This window comes from Gymnogyps californianus, chromosome 2 (assembly GCF_018139145.2).
Source record: "Gymnogyps californianus isolate 813 chromosome 2, ASM1813914v2, whole genome shotgun sequence".
In the NCBI taxonomy this organism is placed as follows: domain Eukaryota; kingdom Metazoa; phylum Chordata; class Aves; order Accipitriformes; family Cathartidae; genus Gymnogyps; species Gymnogyps californianus.
The window spans coordinates 81,485,905-81,507,577 of record NC_059472.1 but is presented as its reverse complement, the minus strand read 5'-3'; the positions used below and the strand labels follow the sequence as shown (position 1 = coordinate 81,507,577).

At 39.5% G+C, this 21,673-nt stretch overlaps 1 protein-coding gene across 1 annotated transcript in view; it reads right to left on the bottom strand.

Annotated features, from left to right (window-relative positions):
• TRIO (trio Rho guanine nucleotide exchange factor) overlaps positions 1 to 21,673 on the bottom strand; it is a 263,091-nt gene that overhangs the window by 11,268 nt on the left and 230,150 nt on the right. Inside the window, 13 exon segments of the mRNA XM_050890693.1 lie at positions 450 to 697; positions 4,917 to 5,686; positions 6,516 to 6,693; positions 7,637 to 7,828; positions 8,687 to 8,764; positions 8,985 to 9,035; positions 9,679 to 9,771; positions 10,390 to 10,479; positions 12,558 to 12,627; positions 13,261 to 13,364; positions 14,825 to 14,891; positions 15,632 to 15,780; positions 17,896 to 17,991. Coding sequence (XP_050746650.1) covers positions 450 to 697; positions 4,917 to 5,686; positions 6,516 to 6,693; positions 7,637 to 7,828; positions 8,687 to 8,764; positions 8,985 to 9,035; positions 9,679 to 9,771; positions 10,390 to 10,479; positions 12,558 to 12,627; positions 13,261 to 13,364; positions 14,825 to 14,891; positions 15,632 to 15,780; positions 17,896 to 17,991 — 2,186 coding nt within the window.

Below are 21,673 nucleotides of genomic sequence, written 5' to 3'. Positions count from 1 at the left end.
CATTGCAGATTTGAGAGAGATCTTCCTAGCACAACCAGTCATTTTCAATAGGTTTGTGGCTCAAAGTAGAGATCTAGGAACTCTGAAATCTTGTTTCACTTGGAGCAAACATTCCCTGACTGTTTTCCTAAACAAAGGTGTCTAGCCTGATAACTCATTCTATTAAATATACCAGTAACTATTGCTGCTCTTACATCAGGTATTCTTTCATCATCTTTTCCCAGAAGACTGCACTACTACAGCTTTTTAATAAAAAATATGCGCTTCTGGGCTCTTTCTTACTAGCTTGTATTTTGAAGTTTGCTAAGGGACCTGTCAAGTACTCATTCTGCTTGATGTTCATCTATTTCTCAAAGATCACATCAACTTTTGGTTTAAAAGGTTCAAAGCCTTGTCTAAATTGGAAGTTTTTCTTCCTCCTCCCCTTCTACACACACCCAGGCACTCACTTGATGGTTCCATCAGGGTTGTCAATGATGACTGCACTGGTATGCCCCAAGACATAGCCGGGAATCCAGCCCTCGGCTGCGGGGCACTGATCAGTGGCGGCTCTGAACACCAAAAACATGTTCTGTTGGTTGCTGGCTAGAATCTGCACGACCTCTCCTTGGTAGACATTTATCTCATCCTCCTTCACTGCCGTGTAATCGTGTGTCACCAGCATGGTGGAGATATTGCTACTGCTGCTACTTTCACTCTGCAAGTGTCAAGTGGAAGCAGAAAGAGGGGGGAAAAAAAAAGAATCAAGTTTAAAGTTCATGAAGAAGACAGGCTGTTCTTGGCCTGTTACATTACCTGCATAATCCACACAACTTAAGCTGTAGTCAAAGAAGAGAGCTACGATTTCTCTTTTAAAGCTGCCTGTGTCTATTTATCTTGTGGAACTTAGTTTGATCTTTGAATACCTTCAAGTACAGCTGCTGCAGAAATTTATTCCCGTTACTTTTCCTCAAGATTACTTCCTTTAACTAAGAGTCAGTTTATACATAGATCTCAACTGGTCTTCCTTTCAAGCTCAGACACTGAACCTCGCATCTTTATCAGGCAACAAAACTACAGTACAGCACGTAGGACAGTTTTTCCAAGGTCTTATAGGTGCAGTTTCAAAATCATAATCATTACCTCATAAACACTGGAAATTCCAACAACGAAAAATACACATAGTCTTTCCTAGCACTATTTGTCAGACCTTAGACACCAGCCTTCTGCACACAAAACATGACAAGGTACAAAAGAACAAAATAGGCTTTTGACAGTGTGTCTCAACACCACAAGGCTTGTCCCTGGTTGAATCTGTATGATCAGGTTTATTCCTTTAAGTGCACAGGATGAGGTAAATTACTGAAATAAGAAATTATTCATTTCTTGGGCAAAATAGGCCCACTGAACTATCAGAATAAAGCTGGAAATCTCACTTCTAACTGATTAGTGACTATGATAGCTGAGTGTTATTAGCTGTTTATCATACACTTTCAACTAGTGTTCATGACTGTTGTTCTTTTCCCCACCGAGCATTTGCAGATAGCTAATTATGGCTGATCAGGTGTACATTAAAAGTGATACTACTTTTCAGAACAAAAAGCCTTCTCCTGGCCATGAATCCACTGGAAATTATTATTTTTTAAAAGCAAGACTAATTTTGTCCATTTGCATGCATTTCTCATATGAGGTTTAATAAATGGAAGTGTGAAATCCATTATCAGACTATGCAACCTATTCTCTGAAATCGATTACTTCCTTCTTGAAACAAGTTAAAAACAAAGTGGATGGTCTATTAATGATGTGGCATGAGGCATGCATGTGTGTGTGCCTGTCTTTTGTCTCTGTTCTTACTTCAGACTGTTTCAGGTCACTACCAGCGAGGGCTCGCTATTGCTTAGTAGTAGTTGAGTTGAAGAAGGAAATCAGTACCCAGCTGTAGCTGGAGACTACTATCGCTTATATACTATAACCATGTTAGTACCACATATGTGCTAGCAGTGAGTGGAAAGCTTGGTACACAGGATTAAAACAGTGCCACCTTTTTTCTCAAAACTGTCAAATATTTCTCCCCTTAGTGTTGAGGAGATGCAGCAGGGGTCAGTGGACAGCATGGTACACTGGGAGCCCTGAAAACCATGTTCTCTTCCAATCTGCTAATGGCCTTGATCAAGTCACTCCACCTCTTGGTGCCTGTGCTTCCCCCTGAGCACTTTGGTTGAGAAACCAAGGCATTTGGAAAGGAACAGTCTCAGATTGCTCATTCATAGCATGTTCAGCACATTGATGCTTGGGTTTCCAGTGAGTCTGTACATTTTATTCTAGCTGGACTATTTTATTCAACTGAGTGATTCAAGTTCATTCTTTTTTTCTTTTGCCCTATTAGGATGATGAGCAAATGCTACCACAGAGAGAAAGATCTCATCCTGGATTGTACCTCTACTAAAGAATATTTATGTTAATTCCAGATGCTGTATTTCCAGTGGGAGAACTCATTTTGCCTGGCTTAGAGGACTGTCTACATGGTCTTTTGTATTAGCAAGCCCTTTCCATGATTCAGGCAAACCAGGAATAGTAGAACCAAAAAAGCAGTCTCATTTTCAGTCGTTGTTGAAATTAAGATTACAACTTGCTAGATTCTTTTAGCTAGATGAAAAACAACTCTATTCAGAGAAAGCTGCTTTTGTTAACTCCTTCTGTTAGACTTACAGGGGGAGATGAAGGGAAGGCTGAAGTTGCAAAACCAACCTAAGCCCCAAACCTTGTCCCACACAGTATTCCTGAACGTACTGTTTCTTAGCATGCAGCAGAATTTGTGTAACTCCAGGACCGACCTTCCTGTAACATAACATTTCTTTTTAACAGTTAAGTCTTGAAGGATCTTATTAAACTCTGAATATTTCTTATTTTCAAAAAGGACAGATAAATCTGTTAAATAAACAAGTGTCTGGTAACTACTAAGTGACAAATGTTCTTGTGAATGTGTTTATATCAGAATTTATTCTCACCACAGAACGACAGCCTTTTCTTTTGCCTTGCAAGGAAGTAATTATGCTTGCACAGTTCATGTTTTTCTACTGCAAGTTCTGCTGGTCATCACTGACCTCAATTATGGGATTAGAGGAGGATTTACAATCAAAATATAAAAAATTCCTCCCATATTCCTGAAATACTAGCAAAACCAATTTGTTTTTCTTCTTCTAAGAACTAACTCATTTCCATAAGTAACAAACCTTAACCATATGTGCATGTAAATACACACACACAAATGGTTAATTCAAAATAAACCTTCACAACCCATTTTCTCTAGCCTGTTGAATGTGGTGTGAAATCCTGCTAAAGTACGGTCTAGAAATGAGGTTATAAATGAAGAATTATGACCCGTCTCAATTACCAAACTAAAAGAAACAGTTGTGAAGCAGAAGGCATGCATTCAGATATTACATTTTACAGTAAGATAAAAACAAGCAATGGTGTCTTTGCTGAGATAGATAGTATCAAAATTCAAATGTTTTGAAAACTCAGTGCCATCCCGTCTCTCCCTCTCTCTTTTTTTAATGGAATGACATCAATTAATACTATGCAAGTCTTCTCTGCATATAAAAAGTACCACCATCTTGATTCACATACCGTGCAGTAATTGCAAATTCTCAGATTATCCCAGATACTATATTATCATCACATTTTGCTAGACAGAAGATAAACACAAGACAGAGCTAAACCAAATGAAAAGTTGAAGGAAATCGGGATAAAAATACGATACATGCAAAGCATAATTTTTCTTCTGAAGCTATTATAAAAGTAAGTGTAAGAACTAAGAAGTGAAGAAAGCTCTGTGTGTTAAACAGTTCTATAAAGAAATGCATGCATTTAAGAAAGATCTGGCAAGTTAGGTGATTTGCAAAATTGGTATTGCATACTATTTGTGAGAGAGTGGACAAACAAACATTCGTGAACACAACACTTAGTGAGAGAAAAATCAAATGCGAGTTTAAAAAGAAAGGCACCATAGCCTGCCTACCACATCCATGGCAAGTGCCTTGAAATTTTTGCTTTATATTTGCACATGCCGCTGTGATTGCTGTGTTGCTTTTCCTGGTGGACGTTATTACAGAGAATGTGGATTCTGTTGATACCCCAGCTTTCCGCACAAACACACCAAGTGCACACTAAAAGGTTGAATCTCCAGATGCCCTAAACCAGTTCTTCTTACAAAGCAGAAAAGACAAGTGGAGCCGCTATTTGTTTTGGTTGTAGTAGAAGGAGGATTATTTTAGCTAGGTTTTGTTGGCCTATTTTGAGTGGATTGCAGGAAGCTTCCTTGATCAGACACAGGGTTTAAAAAGAGAATGTTGTACATCAACTAAGGCTGAAAGGAGAGGGGGGAAAAATAAATTAATAAAAAATAAAAATCAAGCAGCCCAGGGAACGTACTGTAGATGTCTCCACGAAGTTAAAACTCAACAGGACAATGGTGGCGGATTTATGCGTGAAAGGGAAAAAAGCCCCAAGGCAATCTGCCAAAATCTCGAAGTCAGACTTAAGTGCTGGCCGCAATGCATACCCCAAGGTGCTCTGGCTGCCACGCTTCAGCATGTTAATTATGTGCCTTCACATTAGAGATGAAAAAAGCAAGGAGAGCAAGTTAGTAAGTATCAGCCTAGTGATCTATGTTTTCAGCAGAGGCAGAAATTGCATCTAATGTTAGCGGTTGCTTTTGTGTCTGTATACATATCCATGTTTGTATGTATACATACACAGAGAGGTAGACAATTTTGGTTTTTTTAATGTGCAGAAGATATTCGAACAGTTGATTATTTCAGAGCAGTACAGCACTGGAGAGCCAGAAGTTAGTACGGAGAGTGATGGTAACGCACAGAAAGGGAGCATGGGAAGGTTTTAGAAGAGCTCGCAGGACAGAGGTGCTCCGCTCTTACCCCATTACTCTGGGTGGAGTGAACTGACTGCTCGCTGGTCGAGGAGCATGTGCTCATGCGGTCTGTGTCCTTGCTGTGTGAAGAGTGGCGGTGGACCTGCCGCTGGAGGGAGTCATTGTCCCCAGGGAAAGTGAAGGAGCCAGGGCGGCTGGCAGGGGATGCTGGGATGGAGCTCCAAAAGGAGCCCTTCTGCAGGGGGCTGCTGGGTGGAAAGGTTTCTTTGCCAAAAGGAGAAGGGAAAGTCGTGGAGAGAGGAGAGTTCATTGGTGAGATGGCTCCTGGCCTTGGCTTCCCAAGCGTCAGTGATCCTATGCTGTTTCTTGATCGACTGTCCTCTGAGCTTCCACGTGAGTCTTTCTGGGCTCCATCAGCTGAGCCAGAAATGTTTCCCGCTGTCTTCCTGGGACTTTCAATAACTTTCATCTTGGGAATCTGCTCAGCTTCTCTCTGAGGACCGTCCGGTTCTGCATTGGGAGGGTGCCTGTCTGGCTGGCTCAGGCCAGTTTCTAAGGAGGTGTTGTAGTGTGGCAGGGAAAGATTGTGAATGGACATACCTGACATCTTGTCTGCCTCTGCTTGGGCCGAGGCTGCAGAGGAGACCAGGACTGGGGAATGGTGTCTGACAGGCTGGGGGATCCGGGATGGCCGGCTACGGCTGGAGCTGGGGATGCCACTACAGCTGCTGGGGCCGCTGCTGTTACCGCTGCTGCTCCCGCTGCCGCCTCCACCACTGCTGTGGTTCCTCTGGTACTCGATTGGGGACGTCAAGGCTGCAATGGGGGCGGGAGGGGAGGCGATCAGGGAAAGGAGGGCAGGAAAGGGAATAGGAACAGTTTAAAACAGACATGTTTACTGGCAAAAGGGGAGCGCTGTTCAAATAAGATAAATTCCCTTAGCAATGCTGGTCATGCCGTAGACCTCAAGTCACTTTTCTATATCACACCTTCATGACCTGCTATATGTACCTCTATTAAAGATGAAAAATCTGAAACCAGGGAGGAATGTTTTACTCTAGGATCACATCGTCAGTCAGCAGCCAAGCTGGGAAAAAACAGCTCATTGTTCCATCCATTACAACTCTTAAAAAAACCCCCCCTAGATTGGGGCAACAACTGATGGATACAAAAATACAGCAAGAACCTTCTAGTGTCACAGCAGACAGTACTGTCTTCTACTTTTCTCCTGCAGAATGTGAATGTTGTTGCCACAGTAAGATGTGACAACAACGGCCACCCAAATAACACAAGCAAAACATATTCTGAATAGATACTTAAAATTCCACTTGGGTTTAGCCTTTAAAGGCTTGCATTTGCTTAAAAGGGGTACACAAACTCTCCACCTCAACGGATGGTACCAATCTTGATTCACTCCTACAAACCATTTGGAAAATTTCACCAAGAGAACACCATGTAAATTCAGGCTACCACTCTTACAATAAATGCTAGCATCTGTTCTGAAGCAGAAATGCGGCACATATCCCCCAACTGTTCTGTATTAGCTCAGGAAAAAGGAAATTTGCAAAACATTTCAAAGCCAAGAAACAACAGATGAGAGAGAAGTCGTTCAATTCTAAACTTTCAGTGAGAGGAAATAATTTACCATTTAAAAAGTTGCGCTGGTTTTCCAAAATTTGGTTAATTTCGTGGATCCATAACTGGCGGACTCCTGGACTGGCAGAATGCAAAATAAAGGTCTCCGTGACATCACCCGTTCTTGATGTTAGTGCAAATTTACATGGATCGCTGTCCACATTTTCCTCCAGGGAAAGGCAACTCACCTTCATGAAAAAAAGAGAGAATTTACTTCATGTATTTTCTGAGAAACATACCTCTAAAATCTCTTGCTTAGGAGCTCAGAGTCAGATCTTCAAATGATGACCATTCTTTCCTTCAGTAAAATAACACCATGAAATGAAGGGTTACAGTAAACTAAGGATTAGTGTACAGCTTACTGACACACTGTGCCTGAACAATCTCCAGCTGGTCAGTATGGCCCAATGTTCTCCATTGTCCCTTACTCTCCCTTCGTGTTATTGAAAATGCTGAGCTTGCTATGGAGCTCTACTGCTGGCCCACACTGAAGGCTTCTGCTGCAGATACAGCAATGCCTTGGAACAGGCTGTCCAGCCAGCACTAAGCAGGATGCTCAGCCGGCAGAGCACCGAGGTGAATTAAGGGAAGCAGGGTCCACCCAAAATGCTTCATGAGGAGGGCTGGTGGGCCCTAGTATCATCAGTTTTTGTTTCAGGGAAAGCTTGAAGTGGGGGTAAACGCTTTTTGTTTGAGGATGAGCTGACATGTCTAAGAAGGTGGCACTACTTACAAATGTTACCTACACATTTGGACTGATTTCAGCTGAAACTCAAAAGAAAGGATACGTAAAAAGCTATTGTCTTTATTTGCAATGACTTTGCAATGTGGTGTACACACAGCACAGAACTGAAGACTAAACTCTTTGTGAATGCTTGTCCAGCTTTGTACAAGAACACCTGTTTTGGTATGCTTCACGTGGGAAGCATCAGAGTACTGGGATCCAAAGATTTCCATTTATCATCAGAGTGAGCACGAGTTCAGTAGGAAGTAATTTCAGGAAATGACTGACACCTCACTGTGCTTTATGATTGCACATCTAGATGTCACTAGTGACTCCACACTGAATCAGAAACTGTTACCTTAGCAGAGTTTGTGCAGGGGACGCAAAGACTCACACACAACAGTTACCTTGATACTGTTTTTAAACAAGAATCCGGGCATGGAGAAACCTTTCTTTTTATCTAGCAGCTCACTGAAAATGACAATCTGCTCAAACAGGAAGACCCGTCTCTCCTTGCAGCGTGGCAGAAGTCCCGTGTCCTGGTCTGTAACCAAGAATGTGTCCTGGAGCAGGAGCTTACCCTGGGCTACAATTTTACCCTAAACACAGAGGCAAGCGGAAACACATTTAGTGCAGTTCTTCATTTCTTTCCCCAATCAACCTTTTTGAGCAGATGCTCTTGCCAAAATAGCTTTGTATATTTCCCAATTTCTGAGTGTCACTGACCATTATATATTCATTGATCCTCCCATACACAAGTCATTCTTGTGCCCTTTCTCAAAAAACCAAACATCATCAAGAACCGCCCCCCCCAAAATCCACTCCACCCCTTTCAATTCATAGTGCAGTTTGAGGCTTGTAACATTAAGGCTTTCATCTCTCTATTCTCAGTAAGTCCCACAGTAACTCATATATTCTTCCAATGTCTTCCAGGGTGCCGAAAAGGGGAAGAATTCAAGTTCATACCTGCATCACAGAGCAGAAAAGGCTTTGCAAGTAGAACACGTGAATATGGTCTGGCTGATGCATACTGCTTCAACAGCCAATTTCCATCTCTTCTAGACTTAGGAAAACAAGGAGAAGGGCTACAGTTGCCTCAGATACTTTACTGACCTTAGCAACTCCTCCTTTGTCTACACTACTGAAGTCAGGTCTGCTGACCTGCTGATAACTGATTACTTTACTATTTTGGAAGTAATTAGTCAATAAGGCAACTGTAATAACACCAGCGCTTCCTAGATTTTGCAGAAGGACTTACCTAGCATGACTGACACAACAGGTAAAGTTTCCCAGGAAAAAGTCCTTGGCAGGGCTAAGACTTGATTTTTCACTTACTGCTTTTTGCACCAGCTAACCAGATAGTGAGGGAGCACCCTACCTCATTTTTCCCCACAACATTAATGGTTAATTTCTAGAGAACCTCACAAAAACTCTAAGCAAAACCCCAGCCAACTTACATCAAATCCTTGCAGGCGGCCAACATTCATCATGTCATTACACCGTTTTGGTACTATACACATGACCTCTACAGCTCTCTGTTCAAGACAAATAAAAAGTCAAAGCTTTATTTTCCAAATGAGTTAGCAGCATAAAATTTTGTTTCATTTGCTATGGTTCCTTTAGAACAAAAATGCGAGAAGTAAACACATATAATCACATTCTGAAGAAGATCAGAGAAGGAAAGGGACTCTGTCAAAACAAGAGAAGTTCAGAGTAAAGAGCATTCAAATCACTAAGAGAAAATGTCTCAAGTACCTCTAGTTCTGTTGTGTCAAGATTAGCTTTTTTAGAATATTTGAGGAAGTCCTGAAAAAGGAAAAAAACAATAATATGAGTTCTTTTCTCATTAATCAGCAAAGAGAAATCTTAGAAAATCTGAATTTGCTATCCTCTGTCAGAGAATGACAGACTGCAGAAGACACAGAAAAATTTTCTTTTTAAAGCTTCTGGCTGCAGTGCTTTCCCTCTCATTTTTTAAGATTTATTCACTATTTTGATTTAGCTCATACAAGAACATGTATTAAGGCAATGAACTCTGTGATACACAGGGTTGCTGTTCAGTAAACATTTATGCGACATTAAAATGATTGCAGATGTAGATGGAAAAGTTGAGATGAGTCCCAACAACTCATATCACATTTACATCTGAAAACAGTTGGGAGATCCCTCTCCCCTTCATATGACATTCGATACAAATTCTAAACATTTCCACGTCACTGACTTGAGTTCATTTGGTTTTTAACTGTTAAAAGAAAAAGCAAAATTCTGCCCAAGCTATTTACTGCAATTTTTATAACTATCTGAATATGCTCAGAAAATAATCATATGACATTGCTTACAAATCTAGGTTCTGTTTGGGAGGAGGGTGGAAAAGCATCAACAATATTTAAAAAAAGAAAACATACCCATTAACACATACATTAAATCATTCATCTCAACATCACTTTACCTTTAGTAACAGCTGGTATTTCATAATTCTCTGCACAGGTTTTATTAGCAAGTCCGTGAGCTGAAGTCTGTGGCCCAGGCGTTGCTTTAGATCCTGAGGGTTGTAAAACAAACATTTTTTGGTTCGTTCAGTTAGAAATAACTTTGTTTTGTCTTGTTGAGTTAGAAACACAGTAGGATATATCATTATTAACGGCTATCAGAGCAGAAATTGGCAAAAGTCAGAGCAGAATCTAATCTTCAGTTAGCAAAAGCTGGAGTCCTTCCCCTGATCTGTATTGGCTTTGTTTCCAAAGTATTCCCCTCTCCAAGCATCTTCTGTATTTTTTTTTTTGAAAAAATTGTACAGTGAAATGTAATTTTTCAATCACAGGTTGTATATAGTCTATTTTTGACAGTGATCTTTGCTCATCCCAAATTGCCACTTCATATAATATGCACTGTGAACTGCCTGGGCTAGTAAGGATGAGAGACTACCGATTAATTAATATCTTACACCTAAACATTAGTTTTCTTCCCCTAGAGATTAATACATCTCTAGGAGCCTGTATCAGACTTGAGAAATCAGAACAGAAATGGCAAGAAATTATAATTTAAAACAGTAACAACGATATCTGCTGCCTTTTTTTGTTTGTTTTGGTCAATAGATCTGATAATGCTTGTGATTTGTATACACCCTTCACCTTGCATATACCCTCTCTCAGGAACTTACCTCAAAAAACGTATCAATGTATTCTGAGACAATGTGCTCAGACTTTGGTTTGTTCTGGCAGTAAACTATGTACATGTGCAACCTTCTCTCCTAGAGGAACAAAGATACAGAATGATACATCATCGTCATGAAAAAACCATGCCAGATTGAAACGGAGTATTATTTTAAGAAGTACAGCTGCTCAAAAGTATGAACTTAAAGAGGTCCTTTTGAGGAAAAGAAGCAGCTATATATGCAGAAATTACAGATCTGAAAACACATTTATTTGGGAATATCATGATGAGTTTAGAAAGGCAACACAAGTAAAAAATTGCCGCAGTTATAAAGACTCCTGAACAACCGGTGTTTAGAGATGACAGCTCAGCAGGTCTCACAATAAAATTAAGTATGAAAATGGTTATCTTTTTCTTTTAGCAAGAGCAATGGATGGAGCCTTTCAAATATAATATTTTTTTATTTAATTTTAATAATCTGATTATTATTCTAATATATTAGAATAATGACCTCCTCCTGCTTAGCTGTACAGAGTAGTTAGGAGAAACCTCTCAAGTCTTCTATTTAGTACTAGCTGTCCTATTGGAGTTTGAGTGGGGATGTAGGTGATGTAGCCTGGAAATGGTGGCGCTAGTTTTTTTTAACTCCGATTCTGTATTTTGTGCATGTGCTTTTAACACCAAGGCAACAAAGAAAAAGAAAGAGTGCATAACTTTAGCCTTTAAGATTCATTCTTGATTACTGACCTTGCTGGTTAAGAAACACAGACATACCATCTGTGTCTATTACCTACTCCAAAATCTTTCTTATCATTTTGCTAGGATCGGTTTGCCGTTAGAGGCTTTGCTGCTCAGAGACTTACGGAGTACTGACCAGTGAAGACAAATGGAAAGCAAAAAAGGAAGAACTAAGATGGAGATTGAAAAGGACACAGAACATAGATTAAGAGCAGGAACTGAATCGTCATGTTCTAGCTGATAGTCAGGGTTTTGCTAGAGCATGTTGTAATAGCATCACAGCTTGCCTTTCCATCTGGAGTGGTAAGGGTGCCTTTCAAAGACAACTCAGTTACAAATATACCAGGACAAAGTAAGACAGCAATCAGAAACAGGGAGAGTTACTTCCTCCAGGTTTCCCATTTTACCAGTGCCAAAATTCTCCCCTCTCCCTGTGCCTTTTTTTTTTTTTTTTTTTTTTTTTTTTTAAAAAATAATCCCTCAGAAATGAAACAGCTCGTTCCTCCTCATTAGTCCAGGAATAGGCCTGGCTGTTCTGTTCTCTTTTGCTACCCTGGTACTGACTTCAAACACAGACTGCAGGGAAAATCTGAAACCCATTAAATCTGCTTTAATCCAGTCTGTCTTCAGTCTTTGCACACTTGTGCAAACAATCATATTTAGCAGGCAAGTTTCCCTTCTGCTGTCTTATGTGATTTGGAGTACCTTGAGACCTCATCTCAAACTGATATTAAATTGTATTTCTACACAAAGAGACACCAAAATGACTGATTAGTGGCATGTCTGATGTGTCCTGAATTTTGATATCTAGTTTCTAGATAACTAGTTCATCCAATTTCCTTCCGAAGTGTTATAATATCCACATGTATCACATGGTCATTCCTCAATAAAAAAATGAAAAGTGGAAAAACAGGGACTTGTATAAAGCTATAAAGGGTACTGTGTTGGACTAAAATTAAACATCTTGAATTTCTGGCACTCTCAATTCCTTCCCCAAGTGAAGAAGGAGGAATCTCAACCACTACTGTGATTCTCAGAAGGGGAAAGGATACAGAACTAGAATGCACTGAAACCGGAAAGAACAATGAGCCTCTTTCCTATTTTTGTTTCCTATGTTCCATGGTACTGCATGGATACCAGGGATTAGAAGGCAGGTGTCATATGGAAATGACAATTCCCTTGCACAGAACTGGAACTGAATTGAGAAATGAGGCCCTCATTCATATTTCCTCTCCACAGGAACATATTTGGGACAAAAACTAGAGCATTTACTTAGTCTATTTATAAGCTCTTATAAGCTATCTCTCCACCTCTCACAGTGAAGAATATTTTACAGCACTTTCTTAACCTTGTTGTACCATAGATAAATCCTTAATAATCAAACATGCTGGTCAGTGGCAGCAACAGGGGTTTGCCAATGAAGACGTTTGCACTTACATGTTTAACAAACAGGGATCCCAGCTTTTCTGGATCTTCAAGGCACTTCTCCAACTCTCCTAAAAAGAAGCTGAACATACACAGAATAAATACTTTTTTCTGATAGCACACACTATAGCAATAGGTATTGCAAGGCAAAGTGGTCTTACTGCAAGGTCCACTTTGTGTCCCCTATCAGCAGCTTTGGATATTAATGTATGTCCAAAATGACCATGTTAACAGTGTGATATTTTAATACAGATTTCCAAAAGGACACACTGAATCCATGCCAAGATGAAAAAATACTAGTGTTCATTAATAAGATTCTTTAATTTCATATATTGATTGAAACTTTTCTTCTTCTTAGTCTGAATGCCTGAGGTGCTCATATTGCCATGCTAACCCCTAACAAATTCTTTAGACTGTATTCTTAGAGAAAACATTTTTGAAAACAAACCCTCAAACAACGTACAAACTTCTGTACATAATACTATCCATACTATAGATTCTCAGTTGAAGCACTTGCGATATAGGCATCCTTGTTTAAAGCAAATCTTCATACCAACATTTGTAAGCTAAATCCACAGTATCTACAACTCAAAGCACAAGATCAACTGTATTTACCTTGTATCTAAATATTTGAGGAAAAAAAAAATTTCTTAAAGTCAGTCTAGTATTTTTTAGGTAGAATTGTTCAGTGGATGGTTTTCAAGTTAATACATACTCTCTGTGCCAGTCATAAATCTGGTGAATGTTTCCAAACACAATCTTGTCTTTGCCTTTCATGTCATCAGGTACGCCATCTTCCTTCATAAGTGCCATATAACCCTGCAAGAGTCCAAGGAAATTCACTGTGAACAGTTGAGTTGTCTTTTAATCCCCCTTTTCCCATAAGCTGTCCAAATTGACCATGACAACAGCTTGCTTGGGACACAAAAACAAACCAAAAAACTGCTCCATAACATAGCATAACATAGAGCATAAACACAAAATATCACAGATTGGCTTGAGGTTGTCTACACAACACTGCCCAGTGCTAGAAAGATGAATTCACTCTAGCTAATTTAGCCTGCGTGAACAGGCTCAAAGCATAAAGGAAACTTCTACAGCCCTTCTCCTTATTGTCTGAAGCAGCTGCAATGCTTTGCCAGGTAGGGCTGTTACTAAGTACATGTCAGTGCCACTGAAATGGCTCCTGTGCTCATTTGCTCAGTGCTTCTTATTTCAGTCATCCACACTAACCCTACAGCAAAGTGTGCTGCGGAAGAAAGCAGCTGTGCTGCATATGGGACTGCACGGCATGGACTACTGCTTGTGGTATAAGCAAACTGAACACCAAAAAAATTGAACGTCAATTTTATTAGCAAGCATTCTGGCTGAAATAAAGTTCCTTTTACATTTTCCCATAGTCCTGTCTTCTCTTTTTTAGCGTATATATAGTCGTCTCACTGTGCAATTCTATCACATAGTTAGAGCTGGGAGTGTGTTTACATTTTGTAAGATTCATGCAACTCTATTCCTTCTATTTTTTCCTAATACTTCTATTCCTAATTAGCCAGGTCTGGTTTTAGTTTGCAGAGTTTATGTTTTGATGTCTAGCATTTTCACCAGGAATTATTTTGTTAGTTACAAAAATACATCTGTTCATACCCTTCTAATGCACCCTTTAAATACTGTAAAAAGACTATCACAATGCTGATCTTTCTTTCCCTCCCTCCCTTTAAAACAGAGTTTAAGAATTGAACATTGTTAGGCTGAAATTCACTGTCATGCTCATTCTCTCTACTCTTCCAAATGCATTTTGCTGGTGGCTGAAGACTGAAGAGAGATGTGTGACGTTATCTCATTTTACAAAAGGGGAAACCAGGAAGTCTAAGAGAAGCCTAGCAGTAGGAGAGGAAGCAAGTCTTTCAAACGCAGGATAGTTGCTCTGTATGCTGAGCTGCAATGCTTTTTTAAATTTAGTTGTGCTAAATAAAACGATCTAGTCTAAGATACTATTAGGCCAGAGGTAGTGATCTTAAAAAATGACAAAGAACTAGACTCAGAAGAACAATAAGGTGCACACAATAACAGAAAGAAAGAAGGGAGTAAGATTTGATGCAATATTTCTAACATGTTAAAAGCCTACAGGAGGGAAAACTTAGAATGCAAACATTCACATTTTCAGTTTCTTCCTGCGTTTTGTTTTGAAAAAAATTGTGAGGTTCAAGCTACACAGCTGGTCAGTGCCACATTTAAAAAAAAAAAAAAAAAAGGAAAAATCAAGAGAATGAAAAACATCATACCTCAACTACATAGCCCAGATCTCGTACATAATCTCGCTCTGTCTCCACTAATTCCTGTAAGACATAGCTACAATGGAAAGAAAATGGTGAACACATATTTCATTAAAAAATGAAACAGATTCTTAAAGAGGATTAATGGCATACACAAATTTTACACACTTGCAGTCACATACGTTTGATAAGCAGAGCTGAAACGGAAGAGTTAATGCACATTCTTTCTAAGCAAGATGCTGCTTTGACTTTGGAACTGGAGCAGGCTTGCTTCTGTTTATCTAAAGTCAGATGTTTTCTTACATATGTCATTAAAATTAAACATTTAACTATTGTTTAAAATAAAATGCTATTATGTCTCTGGTCTGGAGACTCTTAAGTATATGAACTGTTATTTCTACCCACAGATTTAAATAATTTTGAAACCAGGCATGTTTTTGTTCTACCATGGTAACAGTTTACTACTACATAAAGAAATTAAGAGTGCGGTGGAACAGAACAAGGGGAATGACCAGTCCTAACAGCCCTCTGAACATTTAAAGATCAGCATCTTCCTCAATAACTGAGACTGACATGTGACAGAAGTCAAACACAGGTATGACTAAAATTAAAAATCACACAAAATTGAAACTGCAACTACTGTTCGAGAAAAGAATTTTTCTTTGCATAATGTAACTACATGCTTGACACCTAACACAAGTCCTCCCCCCCTTTCAGACTAACAGCTTCTACTGCCAGTTCAAAATGGACATTTTTTAAACATTTCATTTCTCTCTTCAAAAAATTGTAAAAAATGGAGTGAAAGTGTGGTCTTACTGTCGTCTTTTTAAGGAGCTGGATTTCCTTTCTTCCATCTCATCTATGGGTGATGAGGAGGAGAGAAGGGAGTTATCTGAAGGGTTGAATGATGGACTGCTGCTGTCACCTTGATCTACCAACAAGGAACTTGGACGGTCCTCCAGGGCCTGAGAAGGTGTTCAAGACAGACAGCAACAATGATTTATTTCCTGTTTGTTCACAAGACACATTTACATGCAGCTGTATACGGGAACCTATGGGAGATCAGTTATTGTAATGTATCTTGGCAAAGGAGGTCTCAAGCTTCCAGAAAACCAGCCAACAACTTCGCTTTCCAGGACAGATAACCTAACTTTATAGAAGCACATTTGAGATAGGTCAGTCTTTCCTTCACAGGAAAAGAAAGGTGTTCAGTTGGTTCGAGTGGAAAGGGCTACAAGTTAGACCATCCTGCTCAGGATGTAAATACTTCTATGGTGGAGGCTACAGAGATGTGTGCTTATTGCCAGGGATCAAATTATATTTGTCATACTTTAGTTCTGGCATATGCAAGTTACTTTCAATAATAAATAGGACATCTTTAAAGGACATTCTTTGGATGTTACATTTTTTAACACAACAGAAGTGGCATTCTTTGTCATACATTTTGTTTATCATATTAACTCGCCAAAATACCGATTCATTGAAGAAAATAATGACTTCTACACTGTCAATATTGCTTTTGAGCTTCATGACAGTTCAGATCCTAGGAAAGAGTCCCGGTCTCTTCTGTCAGATACACTGTCTCCCTTCCATGGACCTCACAGGCTTCTGTTTGTATTAAAGATGAAGAAGCCATGGGAGAAATAATATGAACAAGCTTCTGTGAAGTATTTATTGGACTTCTTTAATTCAAGCCCATAATCTTGGATCAAGCTACAGTTATATATCACATTTTCCTTGCATGTGATACAGCCTTTAATGCAAGACACATTTACTTCACCAGGGTGGGGTTCAGCTGTAATCTTTTTTCTTTCGCTACAAAAAGTAAAAAAACAATAATGATATGACTGGCCCAAAAACCAGGGGAAGCTGACCCTTGGCTAAAATTGTGAAATGAGAACATCTCCACCAGGGACTGTATGCATGGATCATTAAGTTATATCCACTGCTAGGCTGCCTGAAAGACACATGGACTATCAAACTTTCCATTTACAAAAGACTAAGTTGAATTTTCCCATAGATTACTTGTATTCACCCTTCTGGTGCAAGAGAAGTAAAAAGCAAAGTTAATACTCTAAGACAGTGCAGTAATTATTTCATGCAGTAATGTAAGTGAAATGTAAGTCTTTCTGAATGAGGGAATATAAAATAGAAATTAAAATTTCTCATTCTGAAATTCAAAGCTGCTTAAATTTAGAACGAATCTGGGAAATATCAACCTCTGGTAACATGGAGCTGCCATGCTGCAATTCTCTGTAGTTTTCACAGTGGCACTTCTACTAAGCCCAACAGGGTCTATGTTGCAAAAGCCAGACTTAAAAGTTTTGAGGGAATCACAGAATTGCTGAGGGACCTCTTGAGACCACACAGTCCAATCTCCCTGCTCAAACAGGGTCAGCTAGAGCAGTTTTTTCAGGACTGGGTCAAGCTGGGTTTTGAATATGAAGGAGGTCCTTCCTGGAATTATCCATGCACCCTATTCTTTGTCAATAAGCACCTACAGAAACTTTAAAACACAGAAACTGAAAAAAGCTGACACAAATTCTTTCTACTTAATTTGTTAGCAAACACTAAAAAAACAAGAAAGGAGGCACTAACATGCAAAATGATTCTTTTACTCTTTTACTTATTTCTTCATTATCACATTGCCTAAAGAGCAGCTAGATAGCATAAATGTTTCTGTGTGAGGGTTATCTGCTTTACTGTTGAACCTTGCAAGATTTGCTATAAATTTAGTTTCAAGGATTCTTCTCATAAAGGTCTATCAGGCTAAGACCCTGGGTCTTTGCATTCATTTTACTAACAGGACATTTTCTTTTTACTAATAGGACATACATTTTCTGCTGTCTCCTCTCCCTCTCATTTATTGCTTTTTGCTTCTCTACATAGCCATTTACCTATTCAGTAAGTGCTCTTACAAAAGAGGGTGTACAAAACGATCCGCACACCAACCCAGAAAGTGACTTTTGAAACAGGCATCAAGTTTTACAAGTCAAACGCATGTAGCTTTTCTTTGAATAGCAAGTCGGGACTTGAAGACACAACTTATTTAAACACATGCATCTGCCAGTCAGCCTCACCATTTTACTTTTGACGAGCTCTTCAATTGCACTGACTAGTTCTGCAGCACTGGGTGTCTCGGAGCTGGTCGGCCGCACCAATAATCGAGAAGATGTCTGTGCAATGACACAAAGGAAGGAGAATCCCAGAGTCAGCCTGGTACTTGCTCAAGGATCAAGAGACTTCCTTCACTTCTCTGTCAGACAAAGGTACCTGACAATAACTGTCAGTGTAATATAACACTAAGATCATCCCTTTCAACTTGGGCAACTGGAATTGGAAATTTTAAGTAACCCCCGCAGAAGTTAAATGCTGGGATAAAAATTCCTGTTCCTACATGCAATAGAAGTCAAGGAAATATCCTTCATCTTGCTGATTATGATAATGCCTGACAAAGAGCTATAAAAATCGCCTGAGCCAACCCAATGGACAACGAACAGTTTCTTAACATATTTTATTGCTGATTAAACAAAGCAACAACTGCAGAACAGTAACAGGAACCAAGATGACTTGAAATAAAGGAGGAAGCATCATTAAGCTAAGAAAAAATACACCAGTAACTCAGGGGCATTTACTTTTCTAAAGGAGCTGGGGTATATTGCCCAGATTCAAAGGGGAAATTGAGCTCACCATTCCTTGTGCCATCCATTTTCCCCAATGGTATGTGTAGAGCACAGGAGATCTCTGGCCTCATAAGCTATAAAATGCCAGTTTATAGATACAACTGAAGGTAAAAGGTGCTCACAGTAAAGGATTCTGGGAGAAGGCCATTAAATTCAGCCTCAGTAATTTGCAAACGGAGTTGTTTGCATATTACATTTATCATTAAATAACTGGAAAGTGGAAACAGGCTGTAATATGAACCTTACTTCATATTACGAACAGCACAGTGAACATCATGTAGCACAGGGTAAGCTGTCCTGCAAATGTTTCCAACAAACTGGACAAAGAAATGGTGTGTATAATGACTTAAAACAAGAGGTTCTGCTCAAATCAAGCATGGGTGTAACAAGGCTGCCCATAAGTCAATACAAAAAAAGAACATATAGATTTTACGTAGTTTGCCTTGTATTCGCCTTATTAGGAAAGGAAAACAGGGGTTGGGTAAGCAAAGGAAACACAGACAACTTTAAATGGAAAGATACGGGAACTGAGCCAAAGCAGAGACAGAACACAAGTCAACATAATGCTGCATCAGAGTTTACAAAAAGAGAAAACAAAAAGCAAAAATAATTAGTTTCATATTAACATAACTGATCTTGAAACTTTAATACTGCTTATCAAAAAATTAAATGCAAACAACTTGCAAACGGCCATCAAATGCAAATCCATGAAGTGTGCAATGATTCTACTGAATGGAAGAATGCATACTGTGCGGATGAGCTCTTAGGGGAGAAAATGGTTGTGTTATTTAGTGATATCAGACAAATCAGCATGGCCTAGCATATGATGTTTGCATGCACACCAAAACCTAAGAAATCCCACAGCAAGCGTGTCTTTTAGGCACTTGTATGCTCCTGACGTCTGACTGTTGACCAGGTTTTCGAAAGCTCTGCTTGTATGCGGGTTTTCACTTTGGATGTGGAACTCAGCTTAGCCTTACAAAACACTGGCAGCGTTGGAATCAGACTCTGGTCAAGGTCCCTTCTCTCTGTTATTGCTCTATGGGAGTATATGGAGTGTGACTGTTGGTAAAACTTCAGAACTGGTTGGTTTCCAGTTCATGTCGTCGTATCACATATTATCTGAAAAAGGAGCTGCTGCATAGATGAAGTCTGCCTGCTGACCTTACTGATGATGTGCTCTGGGAGCAGAATACACCCCTTGCGCCCAGAAAACAAGGAAAGGTGGAGGGAGCAACTGAGCACGCGCAGGTGTGAGATGCTGCTAGAGCCTACAGCGAGCTGGGTAGGGAAGGAGAAACCCAGCGAGCAGGGAGTTTCCAGCACAGAGTGTAGACCAGGAGCCCTGGAGAGGAAGAAATGCTTGCAGTGAGGCAGAGATGAAAGCCAAGCCTCTGAGGTCACAGAAAGGAGGAGACATTCCTTGGGATCCAGAGGAGCTGAGCAACCCAAGAAACCACTGAGCGTGGCAGGAATGTGAAGGAGGACTCCACCCAGAAGGCAGACAACTGGGAATTTGTTTGCAAACCTTTTCTTAATCAGTAACTCCATCAATAGAGCCAACTGACTTCTGCTGGGTAAAACTTTGCTCTGGCTTCTCACTTCTGTGTTCCAATAAAGCATTTGCTTTAGGTACTAGAAACTAGTGGTATGTCTTAGTGTGTGGAGTTCAAGGAGGCACACACAACCTCCCAGGCTGCCACACAAGGGGACTTTTTTGCCTCCCACCATGCAGCAGGACAGATATTGCACAAAAACAACGCACCACAGAAGAATCACTATCTACATGCTTTGAAAAATTATGACATAATATTAACTTTACCAAATTTTAACTTCTCAGAAGTCTTCCCTAGAATGCAGCTGAAGCTATTTTGAAAACTGTCCCAACATGTTTTTACTGCAGTGGGTGCATGTAACCTCTTAAGAAGTGAAAGTAAAATTTACTGGGGATTGAAAGCTACTCAAAGCCTCTTACTCTACTGTGGTAAGGGTCTGACTTTGCACCAGAAATAAGAAGGTGAGTGGACACTAACTTACAAGCATGTCCCTTCACGTAACTGTTCTTGCTGTGTAAAGAGAACTATATATGCAAAATCCATTTTTCTCTGGAGAACTTTTTACACGACTTGCGTATCAATTTTTTTATATCACTGAAGGGACATGCAAATATGGCAGCTTATCAGCAGGAACTTGAACGGATTTTCACCAACATTATTTTTATTCTATTTCTAAGCCTCAAACTGAGATTACTATTTTCTAGCAATAAAATATTCTCTCAGGTCTAAACGCTGGCCAGTTTTTGCTTGTTTTGTTTCAGGAATATTTCCCAATATATTAACTCCCCAACTCATATATTACACTTTTTCAATTCAGAAAACATGTAGGAATTAAATACACATAGAGCATGGCAGCCAGCCATTTTGATCCTACAAATGATAGCTTCAGGGATGAGTGAGATCCCCACTGAAAGGCAGTGGTTTTAAAAGGAAGAAAAAACCAGAAATAAATAAGATCAGCCAAAGTTATCAATAACATCTGCATCACTGAGAACAGTGAGTAACCAGCCACAAAATTCACTAACAATATTCAGTGCTATAGATTACCAATGTTAAAAATTCTATGCAGCAAAATGGGAAGAAAACAGTAACGTGCATATTTGCTGCACAAGCCCAGACTGTTTCCATTCTAAAAACCTCTATTTCCAGGCTTGATACTTGTCCCCTAAACGTTTGATCCAGGTTGAAAATTGAAATAAACCCTCTCAATGTATGAACATCATAACATTTAAGAAAAACAGATTATATGCAAGTAAGATCTCCTTCATGCAGTTACTACCTACATCCAGAATTTCATTACTGATGTAAAATTTTTACCCTCAATTTTAATGTGCCTTTGTTTGTAAAAACCAGCTGGATTACTACCCTTATTTGGATATTAACTTCTTAGTACACCTTTTTCTTAGGCACTCAAAAAAAAACCAAACAAGGAAAAAAAAAAGAAGAAAAAAAATAAAACCACCTTAGAGTTGATGTGAACAGCTCCTGCTAAGGCATGTACGTAGAAATTTTTTCCCCCCTGAACTGAGGCTATGCAAAATAGTAGAGCTTGGTGAACAGCCTATGATCTAAAAAGGTTACGTACAACTATTAATTCCTCCAGATAAACTTTATTTGCA